General features: G+C 40.2%; 1 protein-coding gene across 1 annotated transcript in view; it reads left to right on the plus strand.

Annotated features, from left to right (window-relative positions):
- Nucleotides 1-21441, plus strand: part of FAM149B1 (family with sequence similarity 149 member B1) — a 23442-nt gene extending 2001 nt beyond the window's left edge. The window contains exons 3-15 of the mRNA XM_058187340.1: nucleotides 579-699; nucleotides 1922-2061; nucleotides 3358-3477; nucleotides 4769-4936; nucleotides 5929-6116; nucleotides 8862-8995; nucleotides 9927-10039; nucleotides 12759-12983; nucleotides 15612-15729; nucleotides 16742-16867; nucleotides 18832-18913; nucleotides 19010-19141; nucleotides 20300-21441. Of these exons, the coding sequence (XP_058043323.1) occupies nucleotides 579-699; nucleotides 1922-2061; nucleotides 3358-3477; nucleotides 4769-4936; nucleotides 5929-6116; nucleotides 8862-8995; nucleotides 9927-10039; nucleotides 12759-12983; nucleotides 15612-15729; nucleotides 16742-16867; nucleotides 18832-18913; nucleotides 19010-19141; nucleotides 20300-20370 (1738 nt within the window). The 3' untranslated portion in view covers nucleotides 20371-21441. The remainder of the gene's footprint in view (nucleotides 1-578; nucleotides 700-1921; nucleotides 2062-3357; nucleotides 3478-4768; nucleotides 4937-5928; nucleotides 6117-8861; nucleotides 8996-9926; nucleotides 10040-12758; nucleotides 12984-15611; nucleotides 15730-16741; nucleotides 16868-18831; nucleotides 18914-19009; nucleotides 19142-20299) is intronic.
- The last annotated feature ends 642 nt before the right edge of the window (nucleotides 21442-22083 follow it).

The following is a 22083-nucleotide window of genomic DNA, read 5'->3' on the forward strand; positions in this document are numbered from 1 at the left end:
ATTCTAGGATGAGGAGGAACAAGCCATACTGTACAATCAGTGACTGTATTTGGTCATGATGATAGAGCACAACCATTCTGGAAGCCAACAATGAGTGTTTGTACAAAACAAAATAAGTTTTAAATAGACACATTATATAGCAGAAGCGTGAGGAACACCTTTTTTTTTTCATTCAATTTATATGGCTGCCCAACTCACTGTCAATGACATTGGGCGCTTACAAAGATAAAACGTGTGTGTATATAATGAAGGAGAAGAGCAGGCAGAGCTGGGAGAAAGGAGTGGAATTGCATTCCCACAAGCACTCCAAGTCTAACCCTCCGGAATTCCATTGATCCTTTCCTGATGCCAATTTAACTTCTGAACTTTAGTTGGCCAGATTCTTGTGTATAGGCTTAGTGGGGGGAGGGGAAATCTGTGTTGCAAACTTACCAATGATCCTGACTCTTTGCATCTGACATTTTACATACACACACACACACAATTTCATTTGAAAAATTAAAGTCACCAGTATGTATATTACTTCCTCTCAAGATTGATTTATCCTTTTTCTCTTCTATCCAAAATATGCATTTTAGTGAGTCTGAAAGTACAAAAGAGTCACACTATCAAGCAGACAATGCAAACTCATGGTCTGCTTGTCAGAGCCTCACAGGCACCTCCACTGAAGACAGTTCTGTTTTTTCTTGGGGCTATGATGTGAGTATTGTCCTTTAACTTTAAATTAAAACAGTGGTTCTTAACCTTTTCTTTACCACAGACCCCCTTAAATGCCTTTTGTGGCCACAGACCCGTGGCCATTGACTCCCAAAACTCAAGTTTTAAATCATAATGAATGAAGGCTAATATACGTGTCCCAAGATAATGTTGCAGGATCCAACCTCGGTTGGTCACTGGGACCTGACGTTTTGTCTTCAGAGCTTTCGGGCTCGTGCTTGTGCCCATCTTCAGGGAACTTCTCTCTAGCAGTGTGTGCTGTTCTGTGTGTGGTATGTACAGTGCCTATTGTATGTGGATTTTTACATGTTGATTAGGGTGCGTTGATAGCTGGCTTTTAAGCCAATAGCTGTCGTTTGCTTGTGCTGCCCAGTCCTCGCCTTCTAAGTACTTGAAAGGTTGGTGGTAAATCAGCATTCCTATTGACTGAGGGGCTTGTTTCCCAGGCTTCAATCACTTTTCTGGCTGTTTTTGTGCCTGCGAGTCCAACAATCTTAGTAGCTGCAAAATTGGATGTGTGTCCTGGTTCATTAAATCATACCATTTCTTCAAGCCTTTGGAGACCTCCTGTAATGATATCACGGTCCCCAGGGGTCCGTCGACCGCAGGTTAAGAACCACTGAATTATAACATTTGATTGAATAAATTTAAACTCTCATAAGAATCTATGTATGCTCTCACATTTTGATCTTGAAGAATGAGCTCACGAATGAGTTTGTAAGAGAGTCTCTTTTTTTTAAAAAAATGTCTGTTTTAAAAAATCAAACCCAAAATTTAATGACCTTGATAATTATAATTTCCAAAAGTAATTGTTTTATTTTTCATCCAGCTTTTTTCTGAATATTTTTTTCTAATTTGATAAACCTGAAGATTCTATTAAGCCTGTGATGCCTTGCTTTATTTTTCTCATCTATTTTAGTTGACTTTATTTTAGATATCCCCGGAAAGACCTTTGGGATTTTCTAAGAAAGTAGTGTCATTTCTTGGATCAGCCTTTTTGCATAGTATTATAAAACGGGTCTCCAACCTTGGCAACTTTTAAGACTTGTGGACTTCAACTGCCAAAGTCTTAAAGTTGCCAAGGTTGGTGACCTCTGTTATAAAATATTAATGTTATCTTTCTATTGCAAAAAAAAAGCCTTTTGAGAACATGATTAATGACATATATCTTCCCAGCTAATTTTTTTGCCTTTTCCTCCCCTAGGAATTTGATAAGGCTGCTACCCGGCAAGTTCAGCAAATATTCAGACACATTGATGAGCTCCTTTACGAACAAAAACCATGTTTATATGTTAGCCTAGAGGAGGAATGCGAACAATGGATGTCAAGGTTTCCTCACCTCAGGTATCTGAAATATATATTACCCTGTTTCCCCAAAAATAAAACATCCCCTGATAATAAGCCCAATCAGGTTTTTGAGTGAATGCACTCAAATAAGCCTTCCCCTGAAAATGAGCCCTCCCTGAAAATATTTAAACGCAGAGCTGGAAATCAGGTAAGACGGCAAGAGGAGCCCCATCTTGCTCCATGTGCCCCAAAATAATAAGACCTTCCCGAAAATAAGGCCAAGCGCTTATTTCGGGGTTCACAAAAATATAAGACAGGGTCTTATTTTCAGGGAAATACGGTACTACTACATACTTTAGAGTACTAGAGAGCCACTTTGTTTACATGGGTGGTGTCCTTTATGGCAAGCAATCTGCGTTTTTGCCTACTTCAGCCCCTGCATATTTGCCGGGTGTCTTTGGGGCATGCTTATTTTTATTTATTCGTTTATTTTATTTGTCAAACAAAAATTACAAATTCCAACAAAATAAGAAAATCAAAATGTGTCAGGGTTCTATAGGCATGCCAGGGCACTTAATGCATGCCCCCTTAGGGCCCTCTTAAGTATGGAATGAGGTTAACCACAGAGGTTAAATCAGAATTAAAACTGTGAAAGTAAAAATCAGAATCCATCAATCCTTTTTTTTACATAATATGGGAGAAATGGTACAGTTGGATTGAAAATAGAAAAAAGGGGAAATAACAGATACTAGATTTTGTAAAATTGTTCAGTGTATAGGACAACACTAGTGTGATGATATGTAAATGGTCACAGCCATACACAAGAGTTGAATAAGAATTGTTTAATGGTTAAAACTCAATAAAAAATAAATAAAACTGTGAAAGTTAATGACTGAGACAACTGAAGGAGATAAAATATTCCAGACATTGACAATTCTATTAAAAAAATGGAATTTGTTTACGATTGACTTTAGAGCGGTTGTTCGCACGCATGACATTACAATTAAAGCTTTAAAAAGTCATTTACAGGTAAAGCGTTACTATGTACAATTTTGTATTCCATACCTAAGTCTGACTGCAATCGTCGCAGCTCTAAACTATCCAAACCAAGAATTTCAAACCTTGTAGCATAGGGTGCTTTATTATGGATAGAAGAATGCAAGACTTTTTTTGTGAAGTACTTGTGAACTCGCTCGATTATATTAACGTCCGATATGAGGTAAGAAATTCCAGACAGTTGAACAGTATTCTAGGATTGGTCTAATATATGTGTATAATTTTGTTTAGAGCAGATCATGTTTAAGAAGTTTATTCCAAGCAATTAATAATTTATACTTTTCTCTTTAACATCAGGATTGTGGGGAAGCAAATAATGATACCCTCTGATGAAGGCTATGGATGGTATATTAGTTCAGCGTGCAGCAATTTAACTTCATCAGGCATGAGTCCCACGCAAGAGAAAGATCCTAGTGAGTAAGTGCCTGCGATCACTAACTCTTCACAAGGATTACAGTTATTGTTTTTCACCAACTAAGCCCTTGTCATCTGCAACAGAAAGTGAACTTTTTAAAATTACAACCTTATTTTCGTTTTAAGAGGTGAATATTCAACCGTTCGGTCCATTTCTATCTTGAGAAGTTTTCTGTACAAACCAGGTTTTTTTTGTTTTTGTTTTGTTAAGTACAAACATCAATATAAGTATCAATAATGCATCTCTTCTGTGTACAAGGTCCATTCCTAAGAAGTGTTGACATTATTGGTCTGGTTCTACAAACCAGGAAAGGTCTTTGTGCCTACTTTCTATGTTAGAAGTTTTGAAAATTAGAGATAATTTCAATAGAAGCTATATGGGAAAAAAAAGTTCAGTTACTCTTTATAAGTTGCTGCTCAGAGGGAAAAAGCTACTGCTTACCCTGTTTCCCCAAAAATAAGACCCAATCAGAAAATAAGTCCTAGCATGATTTTTCAGGATGCTCGTAATATAAGCCCTGCCCCCAAAATAAGCCCCAGTTAAGATTGTCAGCCAGATGGATGCATTTAATTCTGTATTTCCCCAAAAATAAAATCTAACCAGAAAATAAGCCCTAATGCGTCTTTTGGAGCAAAAATTAATGTAAGACCTGGTCTTATTTTCAGGGAAACACAGTAATTTTCTGTTTAGATCTCAACTCTGGACAATAATAACTCAAATATTGAAGACAGGTAGTTGTTGTCATGCCAAGTTCAGCTCTCTTATCTTAATACTTTCTTGATTAGAACCCTGCCTTGGATTCTGCTGCCTGAAACTGACCAGATCTTAATTAGTTTCAGACTTAAGTCTTTTATTGTCATGAATGCATGCTATTGGTTGGAAAACGAAATCTTTATTACCATTTGTTACTGCCATCTATCCAAGGCAGTTGCTAAATGAGGACAACCTGTACCTTGCTTTTTGTTTTCAAAACTCTATGGAACCCCAATCTTTTGTTTAATTTTAAAATGAATCATCTGGTGTGTGCATTGAAGTACAGTAGATACACTGTGTGGAATTTTCTGCTTTTCTTCCTTTTTTCCCCCATTGTGTCAAGCCTAAAATTGTAACAGTGTATGCAAAGACAATATTTTTTAATTTGGGAGCCGCTTGAATGCCTTATTCTACAAACAAAACAGGGTATAAAAATGTTAAGTGCAAACAAACCAACAACAGACTCTCTGCACTGTTTGATCTTAAAGAGAAATCAGCCAACTTTGTTACTGACATTAAAAAGCCTTCTTTGCTGTTCAGGTTTACGATCTGGGGCAAAAAGGTTCCCCTTTCTGTTTCTCTTGGGAAAGAAGACAACTTTTCAAAAATCTCTGAGCTGAAGATGTTTGAGAATGAAGAACTGGAAGATACTGTGATTATCTCCGAAGGAATAATGGAGGAATACTTAGCATTTGACCACAGAGATGTGTAGGTATTGAATACATTTCACAACCACATATTTAGCGGCTTTATAATGACCTAGAATTCTGTGTTTCTTCGTAACAATAAAAAGGTATACTGTGCCAAACAATCTCTAAGATTTTTTTAAAATTTTAGTTTTGATTGGATGGTAAGGAGCAGTAGATAGTTTCGAGCAGCAGCAGCACCCGTTGTGAATACCTTTGGTGATTGCTTGACTTGCTGTTCTCTCATCAGAGATGCCTTCACAGCAAGAGGGGCTGATAAAGGCAGGGATTCAGTCAGATGGTTCAGTTCCTCCTGTAAAGTGGAGAAGAGCTCTAATAGTTGTTGTTTCCCAAGTTCTGTTTCCAAATTCCAGTGTTGTGACCCAGGCCTAAGTAGGTAGTAATAAACTTAGTCCATGGAAAAACAAACTTTATTCGAACAGCTGGGAATTACTTCAGTCCCAGCGTCGTTCAACTCAAAGTAAAATAAATGCCTCCCAACACAAATTCTTCAGTTATCTCACAAACCTTAATCCAATTAGGCAAACTGCCAAAGGCCCTTCCTGACAAACGTCCAGAGGCCACAAAAGCAAAGACGTATATGTAACTGAAGCAGAAGACGCAGCTAAAACGTTATTTTCTGGCAAAGCTGAAAGGCTGGTGCTGGTCTGTTTTAAGCCTTATGGGAGGGGCCAATCATCTCTTGGCCCTACTCCTGAGTTGTCCTCTCTGCTTGAGCTGCTCTTGCCTTCTGGCAGCTCTTCTCATGCGTGCATTAGGAACAGGCTTCTCCTGTTCCTCTGCCTCACTACTATCAGTCTCTGGAGGCTCTGGAGTCCGCACCTCACTTCCCGATGGCCCTGGCCTAACCTCAGCCTCATCGCTGTCTGACTCCGTTGCCAGCTCCGTAGGCTGCTGACGGACCACAACACCCATTTTGGTAGATAAAGAGAAGCCGTTGGTCAACAGTTTTAAGTATTGAACAGCTGTAATGCTTACATGCTTTTTTCAAAGGGAAGAAGAATTGCACGAATGGAAAATGGGACTTTCACCAGCCAGACGGAAATTAGGGTTTCCTCCAATCTCACCGTCGTGCTGTATGAGAGATGCAGTTCTTTCCTTTGTATTTGATGATGTGTGGAGCGAAGTCCTGGGCTACATGGAGCAACTGATCTGCAGACATTGGGAAGGTCCTTCCTCAGGTTTGTCTTTAGGCTGCAATTCTGTCTGTATAATGCAGGGTGCCCAAGCTTGGAAAACGAAATCTTTATTACCGTTTGTTACTGCCATCTATCCAAGGCAGTTGCTAAATGAGGACAACCTGTACCTTGCTTTTTGTTTTCAAAACTCTATGGAACCACAATCTTTTGTTTAATTTTAAAATGAATCATCTGGTGTGTGCATTGAAGTACAATAGATACATTGTGTGGAATTTTCTGCTTTTCTTCCTTTTTTTCCCCATTGTGTCAAGCCTAAAATTGTAACAGTGTATGCAAAGACAATATTTTTTAATTTGGGAGCCGCTTGAATGCCTTATTCTACAAACAAAACAGGGTATAAAAATGTTAAGTGCAAACAAACCAACAACAGACTCTCTGCACTGTTTGATCTTAAAGAGAAATCAGCCAACTTTGTTACTGACATTAAAAAGCCTTCTTTGCTGTTCAGGTTTACGATCTGGGGCAAAAAGGTTCCCCTTTCTGTTTCTCTTGGGAAAGAAGACAACTTTTCAAAAATCTCTGAGCTGAAGATGTTTGAGAATGAAGAACTGGAAGATACTGTGATTATCTCCGAAGGAATAATGGAGGAATACTTAGCATTTGACCACAGAGATGTGTAGGTATTGAATACATTTCACAACCACATATTTAGCAGCTTTATAATGACCTAGAATTCTGTGTTTCTTCGTAACAATAAAAAGGTATACTGTGCCAAACAATCTCTAAGATTTTTTTTAAATTTTAGTTTTGATTGGATGGTAAGGAGCAGTAGATAGTTTCGAGCAGCAGCAGCACCCGTTGTGAATATCTTTGGTGATTGCTTGACTTGCTGTTCTCTCATCAGAGATGCCTTCACAGCAAGAGGGGCTGATAAAGGCAGGGATTCAGTCAGATGGTTCAGTTCCTCCTGTAAAGTGGAGAAGAGCTCTAATAGTTGTTGTTTCCCAAGTTCTGTTTCCAAATTCCAGTGTTGTGACCCAGGCCTAAGTAGGTAGTACTAAACTTAGTCCATGGAAAAACAAACTTTATTCGAACAGCTGGGAATTACTTCAGTCCCAGCGTCGTTCAACTCAAAGTAAAATAAATGCCTCCCAACACAAATTCTTCAGTTATCTCACAAACCTTAATCCAATTAGGCAAACTGCCAAAGGCCCTTCCTGACAAACGTCCAGAAGCCACAAAAACAAAGACGTATATGTAACTGAAGCAGAAGACGCAGCTAAAACGTTATTTTCTGGCAAAGCTGAAAGGCTGGTGCTGGTCTGTTTTAAGCCTTATGGGAGGGGCCAATCATCTCTTGGCCCTACTCCTGAGTTGTCCTCTCTGCTTGAGCTGCTCTTGCCTTCTGGCAGCTCTTCTCATGCGTGCATTAGGAACAGGCTTCTCCTGTTCCTCTGCCTCACTACTATCAGTCTCTGGAGGCTCTGGAGTCCGCACCTCACTTCCCGATGGCCCTGGCCTAACCTCAGCCTCATCGCTGTCTGACTCCGTTGCCAGCTCCGTAGGCTGCTGACGGACCACAACACCCATTTTGGTAGATAAAGAGAAGCCGTTGGTCAACAGTTTTAAGTATTGAACAGCTGTAATGCTTACATGCTTTTTTCAAAGGGAAGAAGAATTGCACGAATGGAAAATGGGACTTTCACCAGCCAGACGGAAATTAGGGTTTCCTCCAATCTCACCGTCGTGCTGTATGAGAGATGCAGTTCTTTCCTTTGTATTTGATGATGTGTGGAGCGAAGTCCTGGGCTACATGGAGCAACTGATCTGCAGACATTGGGAAGGTCCTTCCTCAGGTTTGTCTTTAGGCTGCAATTCTGTCTGTATAATGCAGGGGTGCCCAAGCTTGGCAACTTGAAGAAGCATGGCTAGCGGAGGAATTCTGGGAGTTGAAGTCCACAAATCTTTCAAGTTGCCAAGCTTGGACACCCTGGTAAAACGGATGCCTCTTCTAAAAACACTTTTCCCAAAAATAATTTTAATACAGATATAGCATTAGTAATTATGTGGTTTTGTAATATGACATGGACCTGAATATAGTTTGGATATAGTAAATCGTGTCTTTGTGTGTATTTGACAGTGTTCAAAAAGATGTTAAAATAGTATTGGGCTTTTTGATGCTATGTTTGGAGCTTTCCTATCTCTAATAATGCTTAATATTACTGTAATGTTTTAGGCTGTGCTTGACAAATAAATTGTACTTATATTCTGTTCTTCTAAACATTTATCATTGGATTAGAACTGTGTGTTTTCCTTTGAAGATGTTTCTGCTCACAAGACAGAGTAGCATTTGTTTGGGAGTTGAAAGAAAACACAGATCCCATTCAGGGCACCCCCCTGGCTGCTTCGACAAACGACAGGATTAGATGCTTAAAATATGAGAAACAACCTGTGTTGCAACTCTTGAGATCTTATTATTTCGTTTCACGAGCAGTTATGTCCGTGCAGCTTCTCATAATAGCGGGCTTTGAAAAAAATATGATAAAAATAGTTACTGTGTGAATCAAATTTAGCAAGAATACTGTGCTACATTTAATTTCTTTGATCTATTGAGGCTTGTTCAATTACCAAGTACTAAATAAATGTTCAAGGGCTAACCAAATTGCTGTAGCTCTTTAAACAATTATTAAAGAAATCAGGCTGTAGGTTTTTTTAATATCTGAAAAGCTTGTCTGTAAGGATCTTGGATAAATAATGCTTCTTGTCATTTGTTTGGGCTATTGGTAGATGTTGGGAAGAATGTCATTTCTGTAGAAGCAAACCGGACAGATTCTGGGAGTCCTTTTATGCAGTTTGAACCTTTGCCTTTGGTACTACCTCGGATGCCACAAACCAAAATGCCCACCATCTCTTCGAATCTGGTAAGTGGTAATAATCGATCAATTGTCTTCCAGTTTTTGTTGTTGTTGTTGTTGTTGTTTTTTTGGTTATCACACTTTGTAGAAGCCTTCTCCTTGTGCTGCAAATGTTCTGACATTTTGAGATTGGCATTGGAACACAAGCATTCAGTTTCTTTGAAAATACTGTGTGAGGTTCTGATTAAGCGTAGAAGATGTTAATGTGGATTCTACTCAGTTTACTGGAGATGAGGAAGGAATGTGATTTTTTTTTACTTTAAAGCAGGGGTCTCCAACCTTGGCAACTTTAAGCCAAAGATTCTGGGAGTTGAAGTCCTCCAGGCTTAAAGTTGCCAAGGTTGGAGACCCCTGCTTTAAAGTTAACTGAGTTAATCTCTTTGAGTTTTTAAAATATATTCTGATTCTCACTGTGCAAACTCTGCAAGTGAGGTACATTCTGTAATAATACTGTATTAGTGGTTCAGTCTGTTGTGTTTCATCTGTTTAATTAAGTTTCTTTCCTTTTTTTCTCTCTTTCATTTTCTATATAATCCTCTTGTATAACTTATTACATGTATGGTTACTTAAAAGGCAGATCCAGCCAGCCACAGTTGCTCGTCAGATGCCCATTCCTTGGAAATGAGTTGACAGTACTTACAAAGAGTAGAATTTAATGGTGTAGTTATGAATATTTACTTACAACGATGGCATAAAAAACTGAGTTTAAAATTAGTCTTTGATGTTACAATTACTTAATTGTGTCCAAAATTAAAGCATTTTTCTCTCTATGTGGCTTATTGTATAATAATTGGGAACATTTCCTTTACAATTATATTGTAGAAGATAATACTCTCTTACCCTTTTTAGTAGAGATGGCCATTGCGAGTGAACTATTGCGAATTAACTTGTTGTTGTTGTTTAATTATGACCTAATTTAATTTCTTCTAATCTACAGGTAAATGTTTCTCAAGGTGCAAATACTGGCCCGCAGCGTAATTTGAATGGCTTGATGGTAATTCATGGGATTCCCTTACATCCGAGGAACTTGCCCTTGATGGACAAAATACTGTAAGAATTTACAAAATTTGTTTGTTCTGCATAAAGCTGGCTTTCTGATTATAGAGATGAATCTGAAGTATTTGGGGTTCAATCTTTGTTCAGACAGATATTTTAGAGTTGGCTTTTGAATATATTATTTCTACTTGTTTGCTATGGAAACAATTAGCCAGATAATTAGTTAAAACGTGTATCAGTGCCTTTTTTAATATTCAATTGTATTAAACTTGTAAGGCTGTAAGTTGCTTTTAGTTTAAATGCACAGTTTATTACATTGTAGAATTAGGATCCTGAAATATAAATTAGATATTTATAATTGACAGGTGCTAAAGTTTAGATACAAAAATAAAAATCTATAAGATAGCGTGAAGATAAAGATTCCCTTGCTTTGGGCTTGTTTGCTGGTGGCTATATGGACGTGTCCATACAATTTTCTTGGCACAGTACAGAAAGGAGTTAGCAGGGTTGTCTTCTAGGATGTCATTTCTTGCTGATCTTCCCTCCAAACTCCAGCTATAGGTCTGATATTGCTTAGCTTTAGGTCATAGGGGTCAGCAACCCACAGCTCTGGAGCTGTATGCTGCGCCTCCCTGTCGGTGCCACAATTTTGAGTGGGGCTTCCGGTTTGGGGGGAGGGGTAAAGCATGGCATACCAGGAGGTTTTGTGTCTCGCTCGCTTTCCCCGCAGCCGGGTCCCTCTTATCTCCTGCCGAACGCTGAGGAATGTCCTGGCATGCCTCCAGGCCCCAGCCCTGGCACCATGCCCAGACAGGCCGAGCAAGACGAAGGGCCTGACGTGCCTCCAGCCCCCAGCCCTGGCTCCATGCCCAGGCAAACGGAGCAACTAGACCCCTCCCCCTCCCCCACAGCATGTGAGCCTGAGGAATGTGAATTGGCAACAGCTGGAGCCTGGAGAGATCCTCGCTTCAGGATTGATAGAATTGATAGAATTGATAGGCGGCGTCAGCAAAACGAAGGGAGGGGCAGACCTGGATAAGTGCTGAGTCATGGAGCCACACCCCATGGCCTATATAAAGGATCTGCTTTCTGGCATTCTCTGAGTCAGGCAAAGTCTACCTTGGATTGCTGAAGTCACTTCCTGGTCTCCTGCCTGCCTTGAGAACTTTGCTAGGACTTTGGCAGAGCTGCAGAGGCACGCCTGATACGGACTTCCCCGACCCGGCCGTCAGCGGAGGAGTGGGACACGACAGGAAGAGACTCTATGGCAAGGGGTGGGTTTTCCGGTCGGCTCTACAATTGATAGGGCTTTCGGTTAAGACAGGTAGAGGAAAAAGGACACCGCACTAGGAGGAGTCTCTATGGTGTGGGGACCAGACTTCCGGTTGGCTCCAGAATTGAACAGGGGGCTTCCAGTTAGGACTTTGTGGCTCTTTGAGGGTTTAAGGTTGCCGACCCCTGCTTTAGGGTCAGCCAAGATCAGATAGGTTTGAGCGGTCCTTGGTGCTCTCAGCTTGCTTGTTTTCTTGCAGATGTTTCATTACCCAAACTAGGTAATATCATCAGTGTTAATAAGGAGTTTAGTTTGCTGTCAGTTTTTGTTCTAGTCTAGTTGCTTGCCTGTCAGTGTTGGTAGGAGTGGTCTTAGAGATTCTTTGGTTGGTTGGTTTGCTGTTGGCTCATTGGCAGTTTCTTGATTGGGGTATGTTTACTTGATTGTTGGTCTGATGTATTAATCTTGGAGTTAATCTGTGCTGATTGCTGGTGGTGGTGAGGTGGTTGGGTTTTTTTATTCCTTTTTGGGCTGGGTGATAGTCTTTTGCATAGTCTACAGTTGTTGTTAATATTGACACATAGACATTAACAACAAACAAGCAAGCTCAGAGAGCACCAAGGACCCCTCATGCTAATAAATATCCATCTTTATCAGATAGGCTTTGCTATTTGGTATGTCATAGTACAGAAACCCTAAACAATGCAAACTACCATTCAGTCTCACAAAGCCGAAAGTGAAGATATCAGACATAATAAATAAACTTACCTCAACTTTATATGAGTATCCATTCAATTCTTGTAGATATCCATTAAGTGTTGGTGGAAATAAAACTTTTCCTTTCCTGGCTACGAGCAGAGTGCTTTTTCTTAAGCAAATCTGTGGAACAAACTGTTTGCTGTATAAAAAATTTATATGAATACCTACTTATTTATCAGTAAAATCCTATTAATTTTAAGCATCTTATTTAATATGGTTGTTCAGTGACATGGCAGTTAAGCCAGAATAGGCTTTCATTAACATTATTTTGCTTTTAATACAGTAAGGACCAACGTTTGTCAGCAGCTTATACTTGTATGCTTTATGGCAACAGTCCCCAACCTTTGCGGCTTGATGGCCCAGCTGGGGTGTGTGTGTGTATGTGTGTGTGTGTGAGAGAGGGGAACTGGGGTGTGCGAATGGTGGGCCGGCGCGCATGCATGCAATGTTCAACATGCGCGAGGGGTGGGCTGGCACACACACGCACAAGTCAAGCTGCATGCGCATGCACGCCGGCCAGCCTCTCAGACAGCCCAATTCTGAATAGGCCACAATCCAGTAGTGGGCCATGGCCCGGCGGGGGCGGGGGTTGGGGACCTCTGCTTTATGGAGCAGTAAGATGATTCATTTGTAGTGATATATTGTTTTCTTCCTATATCTAGACCATTTGCCCAAATGGTTGGGTAAAAGTTGATTGACAGTTCATTGCATTCTTGTACCTTTTCTCCCTCTTGGTTTTAGAGACTACGATGAAAGAATGCTTATGAGACCAGGATCCAGTTCTATCTTGTCAACCCGAGCTCGGCCAAATCGTCCCCTTGAGCTCAGTGCATCTTCTCTGTCCTACTGTGCACAGTCGGCGAGGAGGCGTAACCCCCCGCCACGTACCCTCCATCCGATCAATGCCAGCCTTTCTCGCTCAGGAACCCCACGACCCTTAGATGACGTCATCAGGGGAACTCGACTGTAGGTTGACATATAAGATGAGCTGAATTCCTTCCTCCCGCCATTATTTGTTGACCTATTTGGTAAATTCATAGAGCTACCTATCTCACAGCGTCATGACTCGAGTGGCGTACGGAGTTATCAAGATGAAAAAATGACACAACCAAATATCCAAAACACCATCAGCAATAGTCATTAAAAGCTTTTAAAAACTATTTTAAAAAGATATAGAACTAAAATGTGTAGAAATTAGAAACGGTGTAGATGAACAATAAAATATCAGGGAAAAAACAGGGAGGGGAAGAGGGAAGGCGGGGTGGGAAGTGAATGTAATGTGAGCCATGTCTGTAGTAGGACATATTTTTAAAAGGACAAGAGGATGAATTTGTAATCATGGAAAATTGGTGTCATTAAGTCCAGAAATAGGACTAAATTGGACAAAATACTCTTCCCAAAGTTACGTAGAAACCAAATATAAAAGTAAAATTGTAAGGTGACTACTTGCAAGTTTTCCAGATTGCAAGTATTGTGCAATTAGAATTAAATTATTATTATTGTTATAATACCATTAAGAATAAAATCTGATTGGATTTTATCTTGATTCCCCCAACCGTCATAATGCTTTTTGCTCTTTACTTCAATGTTTTGTCCTAAAGCTATTTATTTATTTATTTAATATGGTTACCCAACTCACAGTGACTCTGGGCAGCTTATAGAAATAGAACTCGCCCTCTTAGTGACAACAATCAAAGCTTGTTTTTTTAAACTTTGGCAGTGAGGGATACGTCGTTCAGTAAAGAGGTGCAAAGGAATAGCAGGTTTAGAGATTATTATTTTTCTACTTCAGTGTCAAACTGAGAGGCCGGATTATAGGAGATTTGCTGCTGAAACCTTAGATAGTTGCAGCATCTACATTATCTCCCATTCTCCAGACTCAGAGTAATCATCCCTTTCAGTAATCTGGTATGGATCTAGAAGTCTTACATGTATGATTCCCTTTGCAACTTGGATACAGTGGGTGAATGACTTCTGGAGCGTATGCCATCTGGTCATTGGGTGAATTAATGCCAAAAGCTAAAGATGATGATAATAAATATTGCAAAAGCTTCCCTGGCCCCACAAATTTTGATTAGAGTTGAAAACACTTCGTTGAATGCTTCCCATGTCAGGCACTCGGCCTCATTATCCCAAAGGTGCTTTTTCAAGAGGCAACTGGGACTTACTGGTTTTTCTTTGAAGACGTTTTTGCATCTCATCCAAGAAGCTTCTTCAGTTCTGACTGGATGGTGGGGAATGGAAGGATTTATACTCCTTGCACACAGCTGGTCATTTGTATTCTTTTAGAATAGAATAGAATAGAATAGAATAGAATAGAATAGAATAGAATAGAATAGAATAGAATAGAATAAATTTTTTTATTGGCCAAGTGTGATTGGAAACACAAGGAATTTTTCTTGGTGCATATGCTCTCAGTGTACATAAAAGAAAAGATACATTCATCAAGAATCATAAGGTACAACATTTAATGATAGTCATAGGGTACAAATAAGCAATCAGGAAACAATATCAATATAAATCCTAAGGATACAAGCAACAAAGTTACAGTCATACAGTCATAAGTGGAAGGAGTTGGGTGATGGGAATGATGAAAAGATCAATAGTAACATAGAATTAGTAACTAGTTTGACAGTGTTGAGGGAATTATTTGTATAGCAGAGTGATGGTGTTCGGGAAGAAATTGTTCTTGTGTCTAGTTGTTCTGGTGTGCAGTGCCTTGTAGTGTTGTTTTGAGGGTAGGAGTTGAAACAGATTTTGTCCAGGATGTGAGGGTTCTGTAAATATTTTCACAGCCCTCTTTTTGACTCGTGCCCTATACAGGTCCTCAGTGAAAGGCAGATTGGTAGCCATTGTTTTTTCTGCAGTTCTAATTATCCTCTGAAGTCTGTGTCTGTCTTGTTGGGTTGCAGAACCAAACCAGACTCAACAAGAGAGTCATTGAAGCCCCCGGGAGGTTTATCAGTGCCATCAGGGTCATCTGAGTAGTACAAATGGGTATGGAGCCTTCTTGGAACCCTTGAAAGAGTTGTGTTGTTCTAATGCAGTACTAGAAGAAGGCTTCCCACCCATTTGCACTACACAGGTGATCCTGAAGCCCCAGATAAACCTCCAGGTGTATTTTTTATAGAAATAATCTCCAAGTTAGTTTTTATTTTATTTCATGTTTATAAACTGTCCACCTCTCTTGAACTCTGCACCTCTTAAAAATTGCCACGGTTGAAAAACACTGTGGCAGATTATTGTTACAAACAATTTTGTTCTTAAGTTAGGGGGAAAATTGGTTATGACCATTTAGAATTACAGTTTAACGTAATACTAGAAAGAGACCTTGATAAAAATCATGATGCCGAGAGTGGTTGCATAAGAGATGGGTGGTAAGTCAACTTCATAAACATACAAACAAGATCCGTTTCTCGTCTCCCCTGAAATGCACCTCATGTCTCAACGGTTCTCAGGCCATCATCAGGCAAACACCACTTCAGCTTGCAAGGCCTACCGTGCTCGATTTCGTCATTTAAAGAAGTTCACATCAACCTTGCCATTTCTAACGGAATTGAACAGTTTGTAAGAACTGCTGTTTTTTTCTTCCAGTTCTGCTGCAAATGAGCAGCTGTCATCACCTTCTCCGATGCCATTAAGCAGAAATAATCTCCTGCCTCCTATTAGTACCATAGAAGGGACAGAACACGTCATATCCCAAAAGCAAACAGTAAGTCAGTTGCTTTTTCTTTAGTTTCCTGCTGCCTCTGTAGATTATTTCTGATTAAAAAAAAAAAGAAGACCGTGACATTTTAAAAATTATTTTTGAGTTTTAAATTACAGGTTTTGATTACTGGCTTTCAGGGTTATTTTTTTCTACATTTTTCTACACTCATTGAAATATCCTAACGAAACTCTGAAATAATAGGATGTATAATCATTGAGATGCTATAGGTAGTAGATAATTAGAAACTGAACTATATTGCTCTTTATTTGTGAATTAGGTGGCGTTCAACTCAGCAGTCCCATAAGGCTGATTGTTGAGATTCATGACAACACTTGCATTTCTTCTATTATGTGTACAGATACTTCCAACTTTTCTCTTTATGTGGAAATATAATATCTTTTATATGGGATGTGGTGGCTCAATGGCTAAGATGCTGAGCTTGTCGATCAAAAGGTCGGCAGTTCAGCGGTTTGAATCCCTAGTGCTACCATGTAACGGGGTGAGCTCCCATTACTTGTCCCAGCTTCTGCCAACCGAGCAGTTCGAAAGCACATAAAAAATGCAAGTAGAAAAATAGGGGCCACCTTTGGTGGGAAGGTAACAATGTTCTGTGCACCTTTGGCATTTAGTCATGCCAGCCACATGACCACGGAGACGTCTTCGGACAGTGCTGGCTCTTCGGCTTTGAAACGGAGATGAGCATTGCCCCCTAGAGTCGGGAACGAGTAGCACGTATGTGTAAGGGGAACCTTTACCTTTACCATCTCTTAAATAAGGCTACTAAACTCTGTAGGCATCACTGAACCTGGGCAAAGATAATCACAATACCAACATTCCAAATTCTATATTTGGGGTTAAATTCAAACTTAGGAAATTGGGAGGAAAGCTGCATTAAATATTCCTACGCACCCTCTCTTTAGCCAAGAGAGTTAGAACTGTTGCTTATATTTGATGCTTATTTCTAATTTTTTAAATAGCTCTTTTGGCTATAAAGTTATTTCTCTTCATGTTGCAGAAATCCCGGGTAAATGTTAACCGGGCTCGAAGTGCAGTAGCAGATGACGTCAGCCACCAACCTGTTCATGAGAGATTTTTATTACCTGAGAGTTTTTCCAGGCCTAATACATCACATGCATTTTGGGTAAGGTGTAACAAAATTCCACTCGTACTGGAATATTGTACAGAGTTCCTTCTTTTGGAGACCTCCCAGGAAATTGCCAAGGTTGTTGGAGGTCTGAAGGGAGAACATGTTCAATATATAATGCAAGTATAGGCCATCCTCGACTTATGACCACAATTGAGCCCAAAGTTTCTGTTGCTAAGTGAGACATTTCTTAAGTGAGTTTCTCTGCATTCTACTATTTATTTATTTATTTATTTATTTATTAATCGAACTTATATACCGCACCATCTCCCGTAGGACTCAGGGCAGTTCACAGGCATATTAAAACAGTACAATAAATAAACATTAAAACCCAATTAAAACTAGATAATATCATGGCCTGATCACTAAAAAATAAAAAACCTATAAAAACCCCATTAAAATATGCTAAAACCTTTTATCTTAGGCTAGTCCTGCACGCTGAAACAATAAAGTCTTCAGTTCCCGTCTGAAGGTCCGGAGGTCGGGTAGTTGTCGTAATCCTGGAGGGAGCTCGTTCCACAGGGCTGGTGCTGCCACAGAGAAGGCCCTCCCCCTGGGGGCCGCCAACCTACATTGTTTGGTCGACGGCACCCTGAGGAGGCCCACTCTGTGGGAGCGCACAGGTCGTTGGGAGGCAATCGGCGGCAGAAGGCGGTCTCGAAGGTATCCTGGTCCTAAGCCACTACTTTCCTTACCGCAGTTGTTAAGCGAATCACCACAGGTTAGCCACTTAGTTAAGTGAATCCGGCTTCCCCATTGACTTTGCTTGTCAAAAGGTCTCAAAAGGTGATCACAGGACCCTAGGATACCGCAACTGTCATAGATATGAGTCAGTTGTCAAGCATCTGAATTTTGATCATGTAACCACTGGGATGCTACAACAGTCAGAAGTGTGAAAAAAACCTGTCATAAGTTACTTTTTTCAGTGCCATTGTAATTGCAAACAGTAGCTAAATGAACTGTTGTATGTAGAGGACTATCTGCATGCAACCTTAACAGGAAAAGTTGCAGATCAAGTAGAGAGATTTGTTTGCATCCAAAGAAATACCATGTGTTCCCTTCAGAGAGTAACCTGGAGACCTACTTTGGTGCATACCAGGAGGTGTCACACTAAATTTAATTGAGGGCCGCATCAGAGTTGTGTTTGACCTCAAGAAGCTGGGGTTGGCATGGCCAGCTCGACGTCACTTATGTCGGGGGTGCCTATAGCAGCCTGAGAGCTCTGCTAGCAAAAATGGACTCACGAGCTCTGTTTTCGGTTGCAACGGCCTCCTGCAACCCTCTGCCAGCGAAAACAGAGTTCAGGAGGGCCGCACACTGTCCTTTGCTGTTTCTAGGGCGGCCCCTGTGGGCCAGATCTAAGCACCCTGTGGGCCTTGAGTTTGACACCCCTGGTGTACACTATATGCATTTAGGATGGGTTGGAACTAGTGGTGAAATGTAAAATTTGTTACTACCGGTTCTGTGGGCGTGGCTTGGTGGTGGTGGGGTAATGTGACTGGGTGGGCATGGCCAACTTTTTTTTTTAACTTTTAAAAGCATTTTTTCTACAACCTCTTCAGCCGAAGAGGTTGCAAAAAATGCTTTTAAAAGCTTCTGACGATCAGACAACTCATCTGGGATTGTCAGGGGCTTTTAAAAGCATTTTTCGGCCGAAGAGGTTGTAGAAAAATGCTTTTAAAAGCCTCTGATTATCCCAGCTGAGCCACGCGATCATCAGAGGCTTTTTTTTTACTTTTAAAAGCATTTTTTCAGCTGAAGCTGAGCTGGGCATGGGAGGGGCCGGGATTTTTGCTACCGGTTCTCCGAACCACCCGCTGCCATCGCTACCAGATTGGGCAATCCGGTCTGAACCGGGAGCGTTTCACCTCTGGTTGGAACCATGAAAATTCTGCTAAATATTTTGGATTTGTATGATTTGATCCAGGACCTGATACAATAATTTGATTTGAATCCTTTAGGCAGAATCACAATATCGTCGTTCTTGCACTGTTATTGATTATGCTAATCAGCCACGAAATAATAAAGGATCTGCTGGTACAGGTAGGTTGATAATTGAACATTTTTTAAAAATGACTGCTTAATGTAGAGCAAGTAACACAAAGCGATTTCAACACTGGAATCTTTGTTATTCTGCAGATCCTGTCAACGTAGGTGTCATGGGAACCAGCTTAGGGATATCTAGCTCTTCCTATATTAATTCTTTCCACCACCAGCCTCTTGGTCATTTTCTTGATGAAGATGAGGAAGATAATGATCATCCCCCTCTGGGTAAGAAGTAAAGGAGCCGATTTGAGAATGTACATCATCTATTTGGTTGCAAGCTATAAAAAAAAATTTGGCATCTGTTTTTGAAATGTGTTTTGTCGTTTTTGCTTATAGTTTATTTCTTAAGCCGGAATAACATTTTAAATCTCGTTCAGGATACACTTCAGGGTTTGTTCCCATTCAGTTGATTCAGTCAGTTTAACAAAAGAGGGTAGCCGCCAGATTCTGTCAACAGTGATTTCAAAAAGACAAATTGTAACCTATCCTGCTGGGTTATGTTATATGCCACATAAGAATAAAAACTACAGACAGATGACAATTAGAATTAGCTCAGTCGCTGGAACCTTAATAACTGAAACAATTCTTATTCAATCACAACTAGTTCAGGTTTTAATTCTTGACAAAACGCAACCGTGTAGTTTAGCAGAGAAACTTAGTTCACACAAGATGTGCCTGTTGTGGATGTCGGCCGCCAGCCCCTCCAACAGCCAAATCAGAGGAGGAGGAGGCAGCATGGGAGTCAGGGTGAGCATCAAGGCAACCTGAGAGCTCCGAGGGGAAAGAGGGAATGGAGCTGCCAGAGAGAGAGGGGGGGGCAGAGCCTGGGTCATCCGTCAGCCCTCAGATGGAGACTCAACAGCCCCCAGGTCTGGAGGTGGCTGATGAGGAAGAGGTGGAACAGTTGGGTCCAGTGCCTGATGCGTGGATGCGCAGAAGGCAGAGGAGAGGAGAGCAGTGGAAATCTGTGGGCTGATCCTTGGGAAGGAAGAGCCACCGCTGCTAGTGAAGCCCTTCCCTAGCTCTGGGGATAAAAGGCAGGGGGCGGAGATGAATAGATGTGGCAGACAACTATTCATCTTCCCAGCTGGACGGACTTTAGCCTGCTTTGTGAGAGAAACTTTTCGCCGGGGCTGCTGGTGCTCCTAATGAAGGAATCTTTTGAGTTAACTTCAGAGGGTTTGTCGTGTTTGGAGAGCTGGGTCAGAATAGTGCCCTTGTGCCGAAGGTTGATACAGATGTACAACGGGTTTACTGAAAAACGTACAACGGGTTTATTGTCTTGATGTCTTGCAGGCAATAATGATGTTTTTTTTTTACAGGTAACAAAAGTAAGACTGGAATTGTATAGTTGCTTTCAAGCCTTATCTCATTCTTGCTTAGTAGGTCTTCAGTTATATGGTTCTGTAGGAACTCACAGCCGAGCTGGATCACGAAGTAAACAGGGATTGTAAGCCATCCATCCCCAAGAGGAGGGAGAATCGACCGAAGATTTTAGAAGCAGTATTCAACGACAGCAATATCAAATCTGTTTACAGAAGAATTTGCATTTTTTTCCTTTAGAAAAGTATTTATTTTTGTATAACAACTGCCAAAGACTACGTGGCTGTATGAGAATTTTGTGCCAGCAGAAACTGTCCCCCCCCCTTTTTTTTTTTTAATGGAGCACTAAAAGTTTGCGTCCTGTGGAACTCCGCTATCATGCTGTTGGTATGTCTGGCTGAAGAATGCAGTGGCAATGCTGGTTACCATTCAAAGACTTGCTAGTTACTGATACTTAATAGCAATATGTTTAGCAATATTATTTATGATGATATTAAATTTGATTATCGCTTTGCCTGCACCTCCAGTAGTTTCCCTAAATGTTTAAACAGTTGAAGGTTGTCATTGCTAGTTCACATATTTGGAAAAAGTTGGTATTTGAAAGGTGACCAGGATTAAACACAGTATATTTGAATTCATTTATGTATTTAAATGCAGGCTACTATTATTTCCCAATTAAATCCATACATGTTTAATCACTTTTTAACGATGCTAACTTTGGCAAAGATTGTAAAGCACCGCTTTAGTTGTGTATTCGTCGACTGTAGTCCATACATAATATCCTTTTTAAGTAAATGAAAAATTTTGATTGAAGAAACTTTTTTACCATGTACTCAGATTTAACAGTTTCGGGTTTTCTCGTTGGGAAGGCAGAATACTTTCTACATTTTGTAGGAGACAAGCCCGGTGAGGTATTAATTTAGAAATAGATAAAAACATAGCAACCTGAATATTGTGTTTAATGTCTAACATAATTTTAATGTAATTCAACAAAGGCTAACTAGTAAGATGAACTAGTAAATGCCAGCCATTAACTACTGAAGCTATGTATGAAATAAAGGTAGCTTTACGTTTTCCCTGATACCATGTGAGAGATGTAAAAGGAACAAGATAGGGAAAGAGTCTTATTACGTTGTAAAATGAAGACTATTTTGTATGCAAATAAAAGCATTTTCTAGACCGTATTTGAATTGAAATTAAATATCAGCGTTGGGGCCTGCCTCCTGGATTTAAAAGTGGTAGAAACTGGAACTGGAAAAATGAATTTCCAGAATACTTTTTTTCATTCTATTCCCCCCCCCCCAAGAGCTCAAGTTGGGCAAGTATGCTTTGTAGTTTTAACTTCAAGGTAAATCCTGTATAACACAGTAGGCTTGAGAACCGCTGGGTCAGATCACTCAAAAAAATTACTATTTATTTATTTACTAAACTTATGTAGCCACTCACATATATGACTCTGAGCAGCTTATAGTTAAAAAGCACAAGACAATATAACACCATAGCCAAAAATTGCAACAAAAATCATTAAAAGCTTTAAAAACTATTTAAAAAATCCTAATTTATAAGCAAGTACGCTCAATTTCCCTAGCAATGCAGCCACGTTGTAAATTCCATACACATATCACAAGACTGGTGAGGCTGGGGCAAATCTGGCCTCTGGGGCAGCGATGGTCCACAGCAGAAAAGGCTCTCCTCTTGGGACACATCAGATGACAAAACCTTTGTGGATGAGGTCCCAACATGTCCTTCCTGCTGGACTTGATTGGTCCAAATAACTTCTCAAATATACTCCCGTCTCTCTGATGTAATGTTACCTATGAACGTGGCTAAAGAATACTTGCTGC

This window comes from Ahaetulla prasina, chromosome 6 (assembly GCF_028640845.1).
Source record: "Ahaetulla prasina isolate Xishuangbanna chromosome 6, ASM2864084v1, whole genome shotgun sequence".
In the NCBI taxonomy this organism is placed as follows: domain Eukaryota; kingdom Metazoa; phylum Chordata; class Lepidosauria; order Squamata; family Colubridae; genus Ahaetulla; species Ahaetulla prasina.